Raw genomic sequence first — 18866 nt, 5'->3', positions numbered from 1 at the left:
AAAATTGTGCATCAAGATCTTATCTCAATGGTTGGATCTTAGAAAATAATATTCTGGGTTTCTCACTAAGGGAATTTGTCCATGAATTATTGCTGAATTAACATGTTCCTGCAGGAAGGAGGGTCTAGGGTTTCCTATTCTGCCATCTTGATGGCATCACTCCTCAATAATAAAATTCTAATGTTGAAACAAGCCCAAAAGCAGTTACTCAATTACAATTCAGTAAATGGGTGTGCAAGTCAGTACAACACCTGGACATGTTCTTTTTTCTCAGTCATCTACAGTGATTAACTAGCAGTGCCACAGCCTTTGCATCCCTGGCAGAGCAAAAATAATTGAAGTCAGCCTTAAAACACGTGAGAAATGCTTGGAATACAGATTAGGTTGAAGTATAGCACATATTTGAAGAATTTTTTTTAACTGTTTCACCTCTTAGTTTATTGTAAGACACCATTTGAATCCCCTTTCACCACCTTCTCTATGCTATTTTAATAAGTATTACACTCTTTGTTCCACTGTTTTTCAGAATCCCCTTCAGAGAGGTATATATATCTAGTCAACACACTTAATAATTCCTTTCCTCTTACCTTGAGAAAAGTTAAGAGGAAAAAATACAATCATTCTGTCAGAAAATATGCCATCCTAAGGCCTCTTTTGAAGCCAATGGTCTAGTTTTTGGACCAAAAGTTTGTTGCAGTATTTCGACATATAGTTAAAGGGAGACACACAGAGAGGGAAGAAGCAGGTCAGGAACATACCCAACTGAGAACCTTGACCAAGTAGGGCTACATTATCAATGCCTGCCTTGTGCTTGACCCACCGATCTCTGTGCAGACATCTTTCACCAAAAGGTGACATTCTACTACGTCTATCTGCTTCTGCAAAAGCCCTTTCCAAAAGGAAGTGATGTTCTGTTGACCTGTGTGGGACCACAATGGCTTTTAAGCTTTACTCTATCCCCACTTCACTCCCCAAAGCAAACGTTCCTTATGGGGCAGGTTGCTGATCACAACTCTTATGGTTGAGAAAGCTGCTAAGGAGCTAAGTACATCAGCGGGGATGCACTAGGTTTCAGATTTAGAAGGTTATGGTCTAAGACCAATTGTTGGCTACATTACTCTATTAAATAAATAAACTGTAATAAATGTCTTATGGGCCCATTGGCTTGTGTATAGTAGAGACCAAGGCAAAAAGCCTGAGGTCCAGGAAAGCCACAGAATCATCTGGCACCTCTTCAAATCTATCTAAGGTCTGACTTCTTAAACAAGGTCTATGAGACAAGTCAGATAAATACAGACTGGGAGGAATTTATTGAAGGCTGAAATATAAGACCACCACTGATTTTCTTTTAAAAGTAGCACTGCACTAACATAAATGATAAAACATTAAGGAATTTATTGATTTCTCCAAATATGAGATCTCTTTCCTTCCTTAGCTGGACATGGCTTTCCATTAATGGGTTCATCCCTGACTAGTTCCCTTTAAAAACAAGAGGCAAAATATGTATGACAAGGCACACTAAATGGTCTAACCCAGACTGAACCAATGATCTTGGTCTCAGTAGTAAGTCACTTGTAATGATGCTATAATTATTCATCATCTTTTAAAAAGGCTCTAATACCTAATAATTATTTTGCAGGTACCTATTAAACACACAAAAAGAACTGACCATGTCTTCCTACCCAATGTGGCAGACACTGTTCAACTTCCAGCTTTTCAAGTTTAAACGGCTCCATCCAGAACCCCATTTAGACCTGATTGGTAATCATATACTTTTTTCAAGTTTTATTTCTATGAACATTTGAATGAATAAAAATGATTCTAAATTCCATTAAGCCTTTTATCTCAGTTTTACCGTATGTGAAGATAGTATGGAAAGACTGATTGGATGTTGAATGTCCCAAGCGAAGCAGGATTTGACCCTAAATTTTAACAGTTGATTTGCATTTCTACATCCTAGGCCTTGCCTCTGGTCAACCAGCAGCCTCTTAATATGGGTTCTAGAGTTACTGATTAGGTGGGAGAGCCAAGAGAGAGGGCACTGCTGGCCAGACAGTATTTATTAACAAGTGAAAAACCAGGTCAGAGACTAATCTAAGTAAATTTCAAAGCACTTATTTCTATTTGTTTCACTTAAGAACACCATTCTCTCAAGGCTTTTTATTCTTCCTACAAACAGCAAAACCCTCTTCAGATTTTTGTAAAGTCCTAATCCAAGTCTTTTTGTTGAGACAGGAAAATTTATCTTGGGTAAAGGAATAAACATCAACAGATAAATGGAACAGAAGAGACCAGAAAAACATATTTACAGACATAAACTTCTATATTAAATATCTAAATGCACATGGAAATTTATTTCTGAAACAAAATAAAAAACAAAAGGAAGGTTGATGACTGAGATCAAAACTAAAAAATCAGCCATGACCAGGTAAGATACCACTTAAGTTTCTGAGGTCCAAATTCACTCTTCATTGTCTTCTATCAAGTAATGAATCTGGACTCTGCTAACATGTCTTCTTTACCACCAGGCAGGATGTTAAGCTTTGTCAGTAGAGGGTGCTAGAGGAAGAAGGGTTTCTCTTGGGTTCTGGGCTCCTCACCTGGGCAGGCACCTGCTGCTTTTGCAGTGCTGAACTCCAGTGGTGCATGCAGTTTCTTGGTGGATTGCCACTGGGACAGCACCTCCTGTGAAGGGGTCCCCCCGCTGCCCCACTACCCCCCCTTCACAGCTTCAGTGAACCCCTCTGCCATTCAGCCTTGGCCACACCTTCTCCAATGAAGTGTGGATATAAGCTCAGGAGGGTAGTGATGCACAAGGGTAGTGATGAAATAACAAGTGGTAATAGTAAGCGGAAGGACAAAGAAAACATTCTGGTATCTGCTGGTAGGAAATGGAAGGCAATCTCAGTGTGTGAAAATTTTCAAAGTGGAAACCCTGGGTGCAGGTGTCCACTTCTGTTTGCTCTAGAGAAACATTCACACATATAAGCAAGGTGGCAGGTACCAAGGCATTCTTTAGAAAACAGTAAAATCTACAAACAAACAACCTAATTGTTCTTCAGTAGGTAGATACTTACAAAAGTCATACTATACATACCAACAGAGAATTTAAGAATTTGGCATAGCTAATGAGTGAAAAAATATTTGCAGGATAATAATAAAATAAAAATCCACATCATGTATTTTCTAAGGGTATATTTAGTTGTGTGTATATAAATACTGAGGGGGAGAGTTTACCACCAAACCAGTTCTAATAATTATCTCTGGAAAGTGGAGAAGGACAAAGACGGGAAAGAGGCTGGGATTATCAAAGCAGACTTTACCTGTAATAGTTTAAGAAGAAGAAGAAAAAACAGAATATGTATTTGTTAAATAATTAAAAATGAAGACTTTAAAAGTACTATCTTGAACTTTTACTTCTGGCCAAGATGAAGTAAGAGACTGGATATACCAAGAAACAAATGAAAAACTAGGCAAAACACATTAAACAGTGGTTTTCAACACACTGGACTTCAGCCAAAGAACAGTGATCCTTGGAAAAAAGGAAACCACCAACCCAGCTTACTGCCTTGAATTTCTAAGCCATGATGCAGGAAGGCAACACCTAGGCAGAAATCAGTGGACTTCCCTGAGTTGAGATGGAGCTGAGAGTTAAGGGAGGTGAAAGCAGATAGAGTTCCCAGGGCAGAGAACCAGGGAGGGGAGAACTACACAAAGGAGAACTCCAGAGACCTGCAGAAGGTACCCCTCAGGTATTCAACAATGTACTGGTCAGGACACGTACACGAGCAAACTATCCAAAGCTGGGGAAAGGTTTAGAGGAAATAGTACTTGGAACGCACACAAGGCCAGGAGTAGAGGCTGTTTCCACTAACCCAGACCAGAAAGCCTCTTAATCCAGGGAGCACTGGGTAGATAATTAGCCAGTGCAGAACTGGGGAACAATTAATCCTAGAACAAATGTTCTGCTCTCTTAACAAAGCTTAAAAAGCAAGATCTGAAAGGAGCCAACTGCTGTCAAGAAATTTAACTATGTCCCAGAACAAAAATAACCAGCACCCGACAAGTTAAAATTTACATCTGGTATACAATAAGAAACTACCAAGCATACAAAGCAACGGGAAAGTTATGACTTATAGTGAGAAAAAAATCAATAGAAACTGACCCAGATGTTAAAAATTGATACATGTTCAAAACGTAAAGCTGGAATATGTGGAAATATGAAAAACACCCAAACTGAACTTTTAAAAATGAAGACATCTGAAGTGAAAAGACTCCAGGTAAGATTAACAATAGATTAAACACAGTAGAAGAAAGTATTAGTGAATTTAAAGACAGTAATAATCTGACACGAAGTAGAAAAAAAACCAAAACAGTACATGGGTAAATTTTAAGTCACCTTCTAGCAGCCTCTGTGGAACTGAAGTCCCCAGCACAGAGAATGGGAAGGACAGAAAAAGATATCTGAAAAAAATAATAGCTGAAAGTTTTCCAAATCTGATGAAAAACCACAAATCCAAGACACGCAACAAACCTCAACCACAAGAAACAAAACAGCATCAGTTCAGTTCAGCTCAGTCGTGCCTGACTCATTGCAACCCCATGGACTGCAGCATGCCAGGCTTCCCTGTTCATCACCAACTCCTGGAGCTTGCTCAATCTCATGTCCATGGAGTAGGTGATGTCATCCCACCATCTCCAACCATCTCATCCTCTGTCGGCCCCTTCTCCTGACTTCAACCTTTCCCAGCATCAGGGTCTTTTCCAATGAGTCAGTTCTTCCCATCAGGTGGACAAAGTATTGGAGTTTCAGCTTCAGCATCAGTCCTCCCAATGAATATTCAGGACTGATTTCCTTTAGGATGGACTGGTTTGATCTTGCAGGCCAAAGGACTCTCAAGAGTCTTCTCCAACACCACAGTTCAAAAATCAATTCTTCAGCCCTCAGCTTTACAGTCCAACTCTCACATCCATACATGACTACTAGAAAAACCATAGCTTTGACCAAACAGACTACAGCATAGCACATTACAATCAAAATGCTCAAAACAAGTGATAAGGAGAAAAACCTTGTAAAAGCAAGAGGAAAAAATAGACACGTACTGAGGAACAAAAGATAAAGATGAGATTTCTCATAGGACACAATGCATGTGAGATGCTGGATCATCATTATTAAAGGACTAAAAGCAAAAATGTCAACCTAGAACTCTATCCAATGAAATCATTCAAAAACGAAAGCACACAAAAACTGTAAGAACTCATAACCAGTATCTGTACCAACAAAACTAGAAATGTTGAAGGTTAAAAGACATCCTTTAGGCGGAAGGTGAATACCGGCAGCAACACGGTACCTACACAAATGAAGGAGGAGCGCAGGCGCAGTAACCGCACGGGTAATACACAGGGCGTCAACCATTAAAACGGTAACAAAACCAAGACACCCCATCCACCGTGAACACCACGCTCATCAAAGTAACAGTTTGTCTTTAGCAATGTTCTAGGGGTCTTCAATCCACTCTTCTGGGCTTTAAGGCTGATAGAAGAGTGTTTATTCTCTCTTCTTTAGTCCAAGTTCTGCAATTTCATATAGAATGTAATTTTGCCCCAAACATGGGCCTACAGAATCAGATTTCACATACCAGCATGTGGCTTGGTACTAAATATTTATACCAAAGACTCTGAATAGAAACCCAATTTTACTTTACATGCAATCTGAATGAGGCAGCAAGTCGCAAACAAGCTTTCAGATATCTAACAGCAGATGGTATTCTCATAAATACTTGGTAAACTAGCACCTAAGTAGATGATTTCTATTTGAGGAAGATCAACTTTTTTGTCAATAGCAAGGCAAACCAAGTCCTTCCTCCAACTATCCTTTCTAAGGCTCTGTTCTCCACTGGTAAAAACATCCCTTAGCTACTATCTGCTGGTCTTGAGGAGCAATGAAACACTGAGTAGACAAGCCATTTCCAACAAGACTAAGGTAAATTCACTAGCATTAAATTTCATAGTCAAAATATAAACACACACTTCAGTTAATAAAATAAAAAGCAGATTAACCCAATAAACATGTAGATTTATTTTAGATTGGTTTGGTACATGATACAGATTGGTTTTGCAGTTTTTAATGAACTGAAATAGAAATTTCTAAATACAGCAGTGTCTGCCTGTGCAACAATTATCCATAAGGTAAGATATGGGATTTTAATAGAACTACAATCTGCATGAACAAATCAGGTGAAAAATCTGAAAATGTTTCTATATACTTTCTGGATTAAAAAAAAAAAAAAAAACCAAATCATTAATGGCTCAAGATACTAAACTGCTCAAGAGGGGAAAAGGCTGTGAGTTCACTGTAAGAGCTCTTCTTGTAAAATCTAATTCCATATTATGATTCTGTTAGAGCAGTATTCAAAACTACAGAAGATGAGAGGCTTCGTCAGCTACATTTTCACAGAAATAGCTATAGCGTTAACATTAATGTGTGGCAAGGTATTCGTATCTAAGTAAATGACAATTACACCATTGTAGCTAATTTTTACCCCTTTGGGAGAATGGAAATTCTGTGTATTTTCAACTGAATTTTGTACTTAAAGCAATCACTAAAAGCTAACAGCCATGGCACCATAATAAAAATTTTTGTGAGGTACCTAGAATATCACTACTGAGAGAAACACAAAAATGTGAGGTAAGCCTACCTTTTCCCAAAAACCTTTGAAGCCAGAGATTTTAAACAATTAAGGCACTTGAAAACATTAGGTATATGTACAAATGTGCAAGTAAAACAAACTTTAGCTGTACCAGCAAGTAACAAAGAAACAGTAAATCTTCACTTTAAGAACCTTTAATTATCTAAATATAAGGAATTCTGGCTTATGAAATGGACCAAAGCAACTTGTCTTGTACTATAAAATATTGAAAACCAGTACTAAAATCGGCCCCTACAGGCTAAAGAAACTAAAACAAAACATCTTAATGACCTAGAAAAGCAAAAGTTCATTTTAAACTGATTTAAGCCCCTGAACTAATCCAATGTGTCAAAGGCAGGGAAGAAATATCCCTCAACCTGAAAAAAACTAGTGCTTCATGAGGAAACTAAAAAATAAAAAGTACACATGCTTTTCCTACAACAGGAATTGAAACTAAGAAGAAAGCCTGGGAGAGGAGAAACAAAAAGTTCAATCTGTTTATCCAGGGCAATTATCAATAAAAATTTAGTCATCTGATCAACTAAATTTTTTCTGAAATTATACTGCTCACATTTGCTATTTCAAAACTTAAAATGACTGTCTCATTTAAAGAGTTAGTAAATGATTGTAAAACAACTTATTTCTTCCTTGTCTTATAGAAGTTACTTTTCAAAAAAGCTCAGTGGAAATCTTTTTAAGGTACAACAGTGTTAGGATACTTTTTTGAAGTACAAAGGAAAACACAATTAAATCAACTGTATCTTTATACTTTTTAACAGCCGTAAGAAAAATGGTGGGAGGTCCAATAGATGAAGGCTTTCGACTCTGTAGAACATCATTTAAGTCACTCAGGCTTGAAATAAAGTAGCTAAGTTTTCAATTAAATACTAATAGTATGGTATCTAAAAGCAGGTTTACTACTGCTCACATCAACAGTTACATCCTCAAACCAACTTTTCCCTTCATTAACGTAAAAGAACAAATCACCAACATTTTTAAGTTACAGTCTACCTTTCAGTCTGTCTTTTAAGGCACTGTTCTTTATTTCTCAATGATATAAGGTGCTTTACAAGTATGAACAATAACCTGCTATACTTTTCATGTTGTGTATCCTCTCATTTCTTTAAATCTGGAATGTAATTCCCTGTGTGGCATCTTTTTTCTAATGTAGAAAAAAATAACTGTTATCAAGCACAAAATTTTACTCTAAGGGTACTAAATTTATAAATTTATTCCACTTTTGAAACGATAGCCAAAAATCCACCTGACTGATGCTCATTTGGCACATTCTTCTCAATTCTGGTCACTAAACTACATCCTGAGTTAGGATGAAAATAATGCAGCTTTCAGGCTTAAAATGATTACATTTAAATTGCCAAAAGAGTCATGAGGTTGTCTGCGCAGGACAATGTTTTCCATCACTTAAAGTTACATTTGGCATGTCAAGCAGAGAGAACACAATCCCACAGCAGCAGCCATGTAAAATGAAAGACAGCCACAAGGACTCATGCAGCGTACTTTAAATAGGCCCGTTGAGCAAAGTGACTGAACTGATTCTTCTTCAAGGGTGATGCTCCTATATGCATCCTTTGAAAAATTAAAGATCCTAGAAGAGCGTCTTCCATGTGGGACATCTTGAAAGATAATATTTTGGTTTCAGTGAGTTACACGCCAGTCCTTGTTAATTTAGTGGGTCTCTTTACAGAGTGTGGTAGTTTCGTTCTTTAGATTTGCAGAATTTATAGAGAAAGAAAATTACAGCCTGCACACCCAAGACAAGGACAATTCCTCCAATGAAACTGGCTGCATCAAAGGTAGACTTCCGCGTAGGGTGTATAGTTGGAGATAGAGTGGTATTAGTTGTACCTGGTTCAATGAGATAAAAGAAGTAACAATACTTAGTAAGATACTCAGGAAGTCTCATGATCTCTATGATAATTTCAAGACTCATCTGAGGCTTTTTGTCATGTGTTTCTATAAAGTATTTCCTCTTGTGTCAACAGCTTCCTAATTGAGGAAGACAATCATTTATCAATCCCACTCTTCATTCTATCCAACATCAAGTGGTCAATGGTGCTAATATAATTTCAAATATGAAAAGGAAAATTTATTCTCTTGGCACATTATGCCCTGTGAACATATTAAGCACTTTTAAAATTTGCAGTTTCTTCAGACTACATATCTTAGTTAATTGCTAGAGTAAATATTAATATGTGTTTAAAATTCATACTTTGCATTTTTCTAAATTTATAAAAGGTAAATGAAAATTTGATTACAGGTTTTCAAATTACAAAAATAATCTTAATAAAGCCAAAAAAATTCACAGAACCAAAATTTTCAGTATTACCAAGAAGTAAAAAGGATGGCTATATTATCTTCAAATTGACACAGTCTAATACAGCACACAACCAATCTCCAACAGTAATCAGTGTTTAATTTTTAAGTTATAAGAAATTAGATTTTACCTACCGATTGTACTAAAAGGGTTTTGGAAAACCGTTACTATCTAATTCTAACATTTCACGCCAAATGTGATTACAATTTTAAAATGTTTTCGAGGACTCTCAGCAAACCTATCCTTATTGCTTTAACAGCCTACTACCTTGGTCTTCCAAATCTAAGAGATGAATTTCAGTTCCTAACTATTTAAGAATAAAATTGGGACATGATAACAAATAGTAAAAGCTAACACTGCACACACATCCTATCTCACTTAGTTTTAAAACCCACAATTACCTGATGTAGTAGCTGTGGTGGAAGTTGTAGTAGTGGAAGGCAGAGTTGTGGTTTTAGCTGGAATGCAAATGAAATGTATTAAAAACTTAAATTTCTCAATTATCTAGCATCTATCTTTTAAAAACATAACTACCACTTCAACATGCTTCCAGTTGTTTTTTTTAACAGAATAAAGGCCAAATCTCAGTTAATGGTTTACTAACATATCTGCACATTCAGAACATTAGCTTTGAAGTGTATTCTAAAACATTAAGCAATCATAAAGTTGTATCTATGTTAGCATCTATGTACATATATAAAAATTTATATATACACCTGGATACAGTTTGCAAAAAAAACACACAGGTGGGCAAGAATTTAGGTGAGGGAACTATTGGTTCTTTCTCAATAATCCTGCTTCTAAGACAAAACCCATTAACTTAGTAAGTTATGGTAAGAAACGAATACAATTCAGTATTTCTTAAAGTAGATATCAAGATTTATCTTCTTCATTTCAGGGGTTTGGAAAACTTCTTAACGAGGCAGACAATAAACATTTTAGACTTTGTGCACGGTGTAATACACAAGCAGCCAAAGACAAGGAGCAGATGAATCCACATGGCTGTGTTCCAAAATTTTTATTTATAAGAACAGGTGCCCTAAGGCCCTAATTTCCCTCATCTAAATGATGTTAAGAGCCCAAGGGTAAGCTCTCCTCTACTGTAGCACATGAGTTCAAACAATTATCTGCTGGTGTCTCTAAAGAAATGCACACTCATGGGAAGAATAAGTTTGAATGTAAATACATTTTAGGAACTACAGCACTATGTTAAAAGAGACTTCAGACAGTATCAATACTACCAATAAACATTAGTAAACACTATGATATGTGCACACACTTATTTGTACTCCTTTCTCTGTCATTGTAAGCACTGTGGTCCCACTCTTGGTTGGACAGTTAGGTCATCTTTCATTTCTCCAAGCTATGAACATCTCACAGGGAAATATGTGATCTCCTCTCTGATAGGATGGATTCTTATACAGATTTCCTAGATTAGAGGGTATGGTTATTTTAAGACTCATAATGTGTTCAAAGTTTTCCTTGCTTGTACCTTTTGTGAAACCACAAAAAAATGTACTTTATAAATTAAACATGTATCAAGTCCTTTACAATACTAAAATACTATTACTAATTTTGTCTGACAACACTGGGAGAAAAAATTCGCAAATTTGCCATTTGTGTCTCACTATTCGGGCACCCCACTCCAGTACTCTTGCCTGGAAAATCCCATGTACGGAGGAGCCTGGTGGGCTGCAGTCCATGGGGTCACTAAGAGTTGGACACGACTGGGCGACTTCCTTTCACTTTTCACTTTCATGCATTGGAGAAGGAAATGGCAACCCACTCCAGCACTGTTGCCTGGAGAATCCCAGGGACGGGGGAGCCTGGTGGGCTGCCGTCTATGGGGTCACACAGAGTCGGACACGACTGAAGCGACTTAGTAGTAGTAGTATTCACCCTCTGAACATGGCAAAAAAGTTATTTTTTAATTTGCATTGGTTTCAATCTCTGAAGCACTAGAAGCCTACTACATAATCAATGAAGACAGGGCTATGAGGTTTAATTTTTAGATACTTGTAGAAGTTGCCCTCATTTTTAAAAACAGTTCTCTAGAATTATCACAACGGAATACCCATCTGGGTTCAATCTTGCCTCTTTCCAAAAGCCTCTCTACACAGAATAAGTTATTATAATGCAAATCTCATCATATGATCTACATGGTTTAAACATCCCAGCAAGGCATACAATGGCACTTCTCAGTCTGGCTCGTGACCTGTTGATTGTCGTGCTTGTTCTCATCTTATTACTGGATACTCCAAATGCAATTCCCTGACTTTATTATATTACACTCTTTCACCTCTCCTTCACATGTGCTGTCTGCCCTGCTCTACTTGGGAAGTTCCCCTCTTATTTTACCAGGTAACTTCAAGACTCAGACTGTCAACCTCCAGGAAGTTGTCACCACATATTACTCAACACACACACCTTCCCACAAATACCCCAACACACTGTGCTTTCTGACCTTTCATAGTTCCTACAAGAGACAAAATACTATCTTACTTCTGTTCCTATATCCCTATCTTCTAACCTAGTACTTGTCCTGGAGTAGATGTTTTTATTTACTCTATTAAACTGGTAAAAAATTTATACAAGGAGATAATATTTAATGCTGTTGAAGTGAAGTGACAGTCACTCAGTTGTGTTCGACTCCTTTGCAACCCCATGGACTGTATAGTCCATGGAATTCTCCAGGCCAGAATACTGGAGTGGGTAGCCGTTCCCTTCTCCAGGGATCTTCTCAACCCAGGGCTCAAAGCCAGGTCTCCTGCATTGCAGGCGGATTCTTTACCAGTTGAGCCACCAGGGAATGCTGTTGAAGGTGTGGTTTAAAAACTTTCTGGTTTCTGAAAAGCAAACAGTATTAAGAGCCTTAAGATTATCATATCCTCTGACCCAGAATGCTGTTTGAATCAATCCTACCAGAGCTGGCAGCAAGTATTTTCCTGTAAGATATTCACTGCACAGAGAATGAAAGATGACCTATCCAACTAAGAGTAGATGAGTAAAGTGCATACAACTACGTGTGCAGTACGAAGGCAATTCAAATGTGCATGGGCATGTCAACCAATTTCCTAATAAGTGTATTTATTAGGAATCTATAGATATAAATATAGTTAGTTCTGAAAGAACTGAAGACATTTTGGTGTACCTATGGATGACAAGAATTAATTTCCTTTAGGCTTCTGTATTTCCTTAAGAGTTCCACAAAATCCACAAAACGCAGTTTTCAGACTCAATGTACAAAACTACAACAAATCTGTTCAGATTCAATGAACGTGAAACACTACAGTTATCCGTCTGTCACAAACAGTACATATTAATGTAATTATTGCAGTCCAAGACTAAATGTCTACTCATTTTTAAAATTAAACTAATGATTTTTAGGTATTAATTACTAAAGTTACTCATCAACAAAAGTTTAAAAAACCCTCAAAGGAGGAGGAAAAGAGTCAATTATCTTGTATTACCTGTAGAATTGGTTGGCGTTGGTGTGGTAGTGGGCACTATTTAAAAAACAAACATGTAAGTCAAAGCTGTCTAAAATATCATAATCTATAACACTATTTCCCAACCTGCAGTCATTTGAGTACTTTTACAATTTTTTCATTTTAGTACCACCTATGGAGGAGACAGACAGTTGCTGTCCCAACATCGGTCCTCCATTCTTTAGAAACAGCACCAATTTTTAGTGACACCCTCCCCTGCAAAAACATTTCTTAGTCTCCCCTGCAGCTAGGTAGCCATGTGTAACTGCTAGAAAGCATCCGTAAGGTAGACACAGGTCTCTCACTTTCCTTTCCTCTTCCTGTTGGCAGAAAAACCATTCTGATGGCTGGAACACGAGCATTCACCTTGGACAATAAGGGCAAAGCCATTTCTGAGGAATGACACAGTAAAAGCATAGAAAGAGCCTGGGACTCTAATGATTGCAGATGCTACTCTAGCCTGCTAGCTCCACTCAAGCCCAGATTTCCTTTACATGAGAGCCAAATTAATCTTATCAATTAAACCACTTGAATTTGGAGTTTTGTGTCCTTGATGGCCAAATGAATAGAATTATTCAATTTTTCCTTAACATATTTTAAAATTTTATACTCTTATTTCTAAGCAATATTATCATATAATTAAATACTAAAACTATTCATTCTTTTACCACCTAAACCATATTATGGACTGTATGTAGGGTATAACTGATCTCATTCTAAGGAAAGTTTCAGTTAGAAAGTTCAAGTTGGGGTGAGGGAAGGGAAGGGGAAATGACTACTGAAACTACTTACAGGTAGACTTGAAGGTTATTTACTCTAGAAAAATCTTTTATTCTATTTAATTATTAATATACCAAATTAGGAATTTGACTTTCCCATTAATTTATAATCTTTTTAGAAAAACCAGCTTTCATCCAGGAATTTTAACTATTTCCTGGGCAAAGATGAAAGGTTAAACCATCAAGTTTCTCAAACTAAAATACAGAAAACGGATGAATAAAGCAGGGATTCATTTAATCAGAGCACAAACTAAGCTGACTGTGATAATCACCAGTACCATAATAAAGAAAGTGACAGAACAATGTTGTTCAAGCCTGTAAAATGCAGCAAATAGAGAGGGTCTAAAATTCAGTGAGTATCTGGAAGAGGTTAAAGAAAAATAAAGTAGAGGAACAGATATCTGTACTTATAGCATTCCACATTATGTACCACCAAACGACTAAATCAAGCTTCAATGCAATGAGTATGAATATGCTATTAAGATCCAAATTTCTTGCAAGATAGAATTATGGAAATGCTTCAAACCAAATATTGAAATAAGGTTTCCTAAGGCAATGATCTTCCTCATCTCCTCTTCTCAGATACCATAGTGAACACTTACCAGAACAGAATCCTGTGGTGTTCACCACCTTGCAATCACCAGCTGTTGAATTATCTGAACAGTAGCTTTTACCTGTTATGGGAAGTGAGGGTGGTGTGGGATGAAGGAAAGAAGAATATCAATTACTCACTTATGTTATCTCTGACTTTGTTACTATGCTCCAGAGTTCCTCCCCAAGATAGAACTCAAGTACAAACTCTCTAGAAGTTCACAAATACTCCATTATTATCTTTTCCCCATTGTTTTAAATACTACACAGGATCTCTCCAAACATCCTTCTAAAATCCACATGAATATACTGAACAGATAAGTCAGAAACACACAGACCTCAGAACTGTGGTATAACGAAGGTTGCTAGAATTCACAAGAGGGCTGAGTCAGTAGGGAGAAATGCTTAGAAACTAATAAAGGCTTAGTAAACATGGGAGGTGCTCCAGAGCAGCAGCTCTGTTCCAGACCTCTGCTTTAGTCTTCTACACTTTCTAAAACTGCTTTCCTGGATGGGAAGATGTGTAGCAAGAGTAAGAGAAAGTTTTCCCCAACATATTCAATGGTAAGGCATCCAATCTCCAGAACTTGCCGATCCTGTCATACAAGAGGGGAGGGGCACACTCTTAAATTCCATTTTATGACCTAAAGAAAAGTGACCCTTATATAACAAAAAAGTTAATTCAATTCAAACTTAGGCTAATTCCTTATTTTTAAGAGGTTTTTAAACTTTCTTACATACTAATATAATTTCCAGAACTCTTAAATTTTTCAATGAAGAATAACAAAGTTTAATACCATGTAGCTTTGGATTTTTCTTTATATAAAAAGGAAACCTGAGAGATTATTTTACCAATAAGAAAAAATTCAACCATCTTATATTTGCAGAAGATAAATATGGTTCAAACATTTTTCAGGGCAACAGTTTTCAGGGGAAAATCCCTTAACTTTCTTTCATGGCTAATTTCAGTGTACTAGTACACTTAACCTAACCACAAAGGTCTAAAATTTCTCTTCCTTTTAAAGGTATTGAGCCTTAACTATCAAGCCTAAGAAATTAAAGGGGGGAGCATGGGAGACATGGGAGACAAGCATGGGAGACAACAAAAGATTTTAGGGGGAATATTAAGCAACTGATATTTTAAAGGAAAAGTATTCGATTTGCAAAACAAACAGTGCCCACCATCCTAAATGTTTTACATTTCCAAATGTTCAAGAATACCTTGCAGCAATTTTTTAAAATGTTAGAACAATATAGCATTCTCAAAATTAAAGCAAACCCAAAGATCTTACCTTTACATTCTATCCAAAAGCAGGTAGCATTACCATCAACACAGGAAACACAACTGTTTCGGCTTCCACAGATATCTAGGGGTGGGAGTTAAAATATATAAAATCCATCAATCGGTAGCTCATTCCGAGTCTGTACTACTTATCTTTGTTAAACAGCAGCAAGCACTGCATACACTACCAGACTTACTTTTTCACAGAAATGGCAAAACTTTATAACTCATTCACAGAGGAATGGATACAAGTGTGCTACACAAGAGAATATTATTCAGCCATTAAAAAAAAGAAATCCTGTTATACACTAAAACATGGATGAACCTTGAGGACATTATGATGAATAAAATTACCTGGTCACAGAAGGACAAACACTGCACGACTCTACTCACATTAAGTATCTAAAATAGTCAAAGTCTGAAGCAGAATGTAAAATGGTGGTTGTCAGGGGCTGGGAGAGGGGAAAATGTTTGCTGTTCAATGAGTACAAAGTTTCAAACAAGATGAAAACTTCTAGAGATCTGTGCTTCTAGTTTATTACGGTACAGTACACTTACAAATCTATTACGAGGGCTTCCCTGTTGGTCCAGTGGTTTGGAATCCGCTTTGCAATGCTGGGGTTACTGATCCCATCCCTGATCAGGGAAGACCCCACACGCCTCAGGGCAACTAAGCCCCTGTATCAGAAGGGCACACCTAGAGTCTGTGCTCTGAAACAAGACAAGCCACCCCACCGAGAGAGGTCACCTCTGCAGGAGGAAACTAGAAAAAGCTGGCACCTAGCAACAAAGACGACCCAGCATAGTCAAAAATAAAGAACAAAAATATCTTCTTTTTAAAAGCTATTAAGAGGGTAGATCTTATGTATTTTTAAACCAGACACATAAAAAACCCCACAAAACTATAAAGCGGTTTACTAAAAAATTCTTTCCAATCATTATAAAAGACTTTTGAAACCAGAAGGCAACTCAAGAGAAAGGGGGAACAAAGCACAAGCTAGTGTTAACACTCAATACTTCATGGTGCCTATCTAAACAACCCCTTGTGCACAGCAAAAATTTCAGATGCTCAGTTTCTTGAGGCATTTTTAAAAAAGAAAAAAATTGGAAAAAAGGCTGTTAGAAGGCCAACACTACACACAGGGAAATCACCGCCCCCAAACATCAGATGTGAAATGGAATTTTTAATAGTAATAAAGATTTATTATAGGTTGAACCCAAGCTCCGATGATGTCTACTCTGAAAAACCTGAGATCATAAACACAAATGATCCAAGCTTTCCAGGGTTTTCCATGAGAGGATAAGAGACAACTCACCTGGAAAGGGCTACATTCACAAAATTTAACAAGTTAGCATGGTCTTTGTCAATAATTTAAGCCAAACAGCTCTGAGACAGAACATTGAAGAAGGCTACATACAATTCAGTGTCTGGACTATGGAACTGGGCTCTACACTTTCCTAGAAGCTAGGTGCCTCCAAAAATATTCTCATTTGCTTTCCCCCTGCCTAAAAAAAGAGTTCTGCAAAGAGGAATTGCATTTCAATATTTATCAGAAATTGGAACAAATACAGTACTTTTTTAGGGGTAGGAGGAGAGTTGCAAAGTAAGTAAGTTCAGAGGTTTGTATACACCTGAAAAACGCTAGTTTAAAATCTTTTGTGCTTGTAATGAATGCTTGGTTAGCATAGCGTGTGTTACTTACAATGAACTAAACTGCTGCCTTTCAGACTGCAGTGTATCCAACCACCACTTAACAGAAGAGACTAATCATCTCCTTTGCACTCATTTCAAAATACACAAATACAATTAACGTATCTCCAAACCTCTCTTCAAACACACACACACACCCTACCAAAAAAAAAAAAAAAAAAATTCTAGGAGGAAAGTACCAAAAGAGCACAAAACAAATTCTGCTCTATCATCTTGGAAATAGTGAGGTTAGAATCTCCAGTACTGTACTGCAATTTACTTTCCTCATTAAAAGATGTTTACAATCTTTCATTATATATTTTATTTAAACCCCTATAAAACACAAAAACTAGAGAAGATATTTTCAAATAGATCGGCCTGGAAAAAAATTCTTACACTGCAGCAATTCTTAGGTCAATATGTTACTCCTTACCCAGTATTAACTAGGATAACCCATCAAACTGGACTCTTAAGTTTTAAATATCTAGGGAGGGCCTTCACTTTATTAACTCAAATTTATCTCCCCCTCTGTTGCGCGTGTTGTCATGACATTGATTTTTCTGCTGTAAGACTCTCAGCGTACGTTTCAACCAGTCCCCAAATGGAGTCAGAGCTTAACAAAAGGTCCCGATCGGGTTCTGAAAAATCGATTGACCTGGGTTCCAATGTCAGCTTCACAATCTCTAAACACAGGATTCTAGTGGAATTACTTTATCTCCATCCAGCTCCTAGGTTTCACCACTTATCTTCCAGTTTAGCCTAAATTTCTAAGAGATATACGCGAAACACCGGGTACACAAATAGGTACTTTTCCTCCTTTGCACACAGCACCGAGTATAAAGTTTTAATTAATTAAATGCTCAAACTTCAGATATATCCTGCAAAATCTATGTAATTAAGTCCCAAGCGACTAATTTTTTCAGACCCAGGACTGAGACACCAGCGCGGATTTTTGTCTCCCACCTCTCTTTCCTTCTTTCGCCAACTTCGGGAGAAACCTCCCTTCGAAAAGACGACCTGGGTTGCCCGGGTGGACACAAACGACTAACCTCGGGGAGAGGGAGTTGGGTCTCATCGCCAACTTTGGAGGCGGTCGCCTCGCCCCCCAATCAACCTCACTGCCGCCACCGCAGAAGGAAGCCACGTCCCCTCTTCAGAGCCTCACGTGAGGCTGGGGATTACTAGGCGCTTTTATACAACACCTCGGCGCGGAACACTGTGGGGTCGCAAACAACCCTACGCCCTCCGAGGCTCCCCCAACCCTTCCAACCAGGGCACTCCGCAACCGCGGCCACCTCGGCCCGGCCCCAGCCGGACTCGGACGGGCCGCCATGTTGCCGGACCGCGGCCCGCCCCGGCCCCGCGCACCACACGCAGGGACGGCCGCTCTGCCCGACTGGCGGGCGGGCGAGCGCAGAAAGCCCGTTGGGCCGGCGCCCACCTGGTGCTGGAGTGGTGACCGGCGGCGGCGGGAGAGTCGTCGGTGACACCGGGACTGTCGTGGTGGTGGGCGGTGGAGACGAGGCTGTAGTCACGTTCGGGGCCAGGGTGGTGTTCCCAGCCGCTGTGATTACGCAGAGCGCGGCCAGGCAGCCGACGGCCAAAAGCAGCGGGCGAGACAGCCCAGACATCGCGTCCTCCGCGCTGGCGCTAGAGCGAAAGCTGGGACAACCTAGGCTGCGTCCGTCCCTCTGTCCACTGCAGCGCCGCCTCCGAGACTCCACTCCCCCAGCGGGATCGCGCCGGCGTCACATGAGGGCGGCGTGCGAAGGCGGGGCGCCGGCAATACCAAGTGGAATCCTCTGGGAGGAGGGGGATGGAGGAACCGAGAGGAAACCGAGGAAAGGTTTTCTCTCAGGCGACTGTATTGGCCAATCGAAGAAACTGGCCAGATACAGGAAACTCTTTTCTTTGCCCTCAGGTTGCCATACAGGGCGCTGCCGGGCTTTTCTCGTTCTTGCAATAGAGAAGGATCCCACCTCGAGTCAGATGGAACAACCTACATGATGTGG

General features: G+C 38.7%; 2 protein-coding genes across 3 annotated transcripts in view; one reads left to right on the top strand and one right to left on the bottom strand.

The window, feature by feature from the left end:
• The window catches only part of LOC102274514 (coiled-coil domain-containing protein 162), a 150272-nt gene extending 148506 nt beyond the window's left edge, over window positions 1-1766 (top strand). The window contains exon 37 of the mRNA XM_014481478.2: window positions 1640-1766. Coding sequence (XP_014336964.2) covers window positions 1640-1726 — 87 coding nt within the window. The 3' untranslated portion in view covers window positions 1727-1766. The remainder of the gene's footprint in view (window positions 1-1639) is intronic.
• A 4289-nt stretch (window positions 1767-6055) lies between these two features.
• Window positions 6056-18596, bottom strand: CD164 (CD164 molecule). 2 transcript variants are annotated; one of them, XM_070376495.1, is made up of 6 exons: window positions 18296-18594; window positions 15175-15249; window positions 13894-13965; window positions 12495-12530; window positions 9426-9482; window positions 6056-8555 (listed from the first exon to the last, which is right to left on the bottom strand). In XM_070376495.1, exons 1-6 carry the CDS (start codon window positions 18483-18485, stop codon window positions 8389-8391), a joined length of 597 nt encoding a protein of 198 aa, XP_070232596.1. In that variant the 5' UTR covers window positions 18486-18594; the 3' UTR covers window positions 6056-8388. The 2 variants fall into 2 exon arrangements, with proteins under 2 accessions (XP_070232596.1, XP_070232597.1); XM_070376496.1 differs by lacking the exon at window positions 12495-12530 and having other exon boundaries at window positions 18296-18596.
• Window positions 18597-18866: the final 270 nt, after the last annotated feature.

This window comes from Bos mutus, chromosome 9 (assembly GCF_027580195.1).
Source record: "Bos mutus isolate GX-2022 chromosome 9, NWIPB_WYAK_1.1, whole genome shotgun sequence".
Taxonomy (NCBI): domain Eukaryota; kingdom Metazoa; phylum Chordata; class Mammalia; order Artiodactyla; family Bovidae; genus Bos; species Bos mutus.
This window is presented reverse-complemented; position numbering and strand designations above follow the sequence as displayed.

Bases quoted from the DNA above. Each gene is read 5' to 3' on its own strand.
- CD164 (XM_070376495.1), bottom strand. From the start codon at position 18,485: ATGTCTGGGCTGTCTCGCCCGCTGCTTTTGGCCGTCGGCTGCCTGGCC. The intron at 12,531-13,893 runs GTAAGTGTTCAC...TTTTTTAAATAG, and splicing joins CACCACAGGATTCTGTTCTG to TGCCCACTACCACACCAACG. The intron at 8,556-9,425 runs GTAATTGTGGGT...TCATTGAACCAG, and splicing joins CACCACAGCTACTACATCAG to GTACAACTAATACCACTCTA.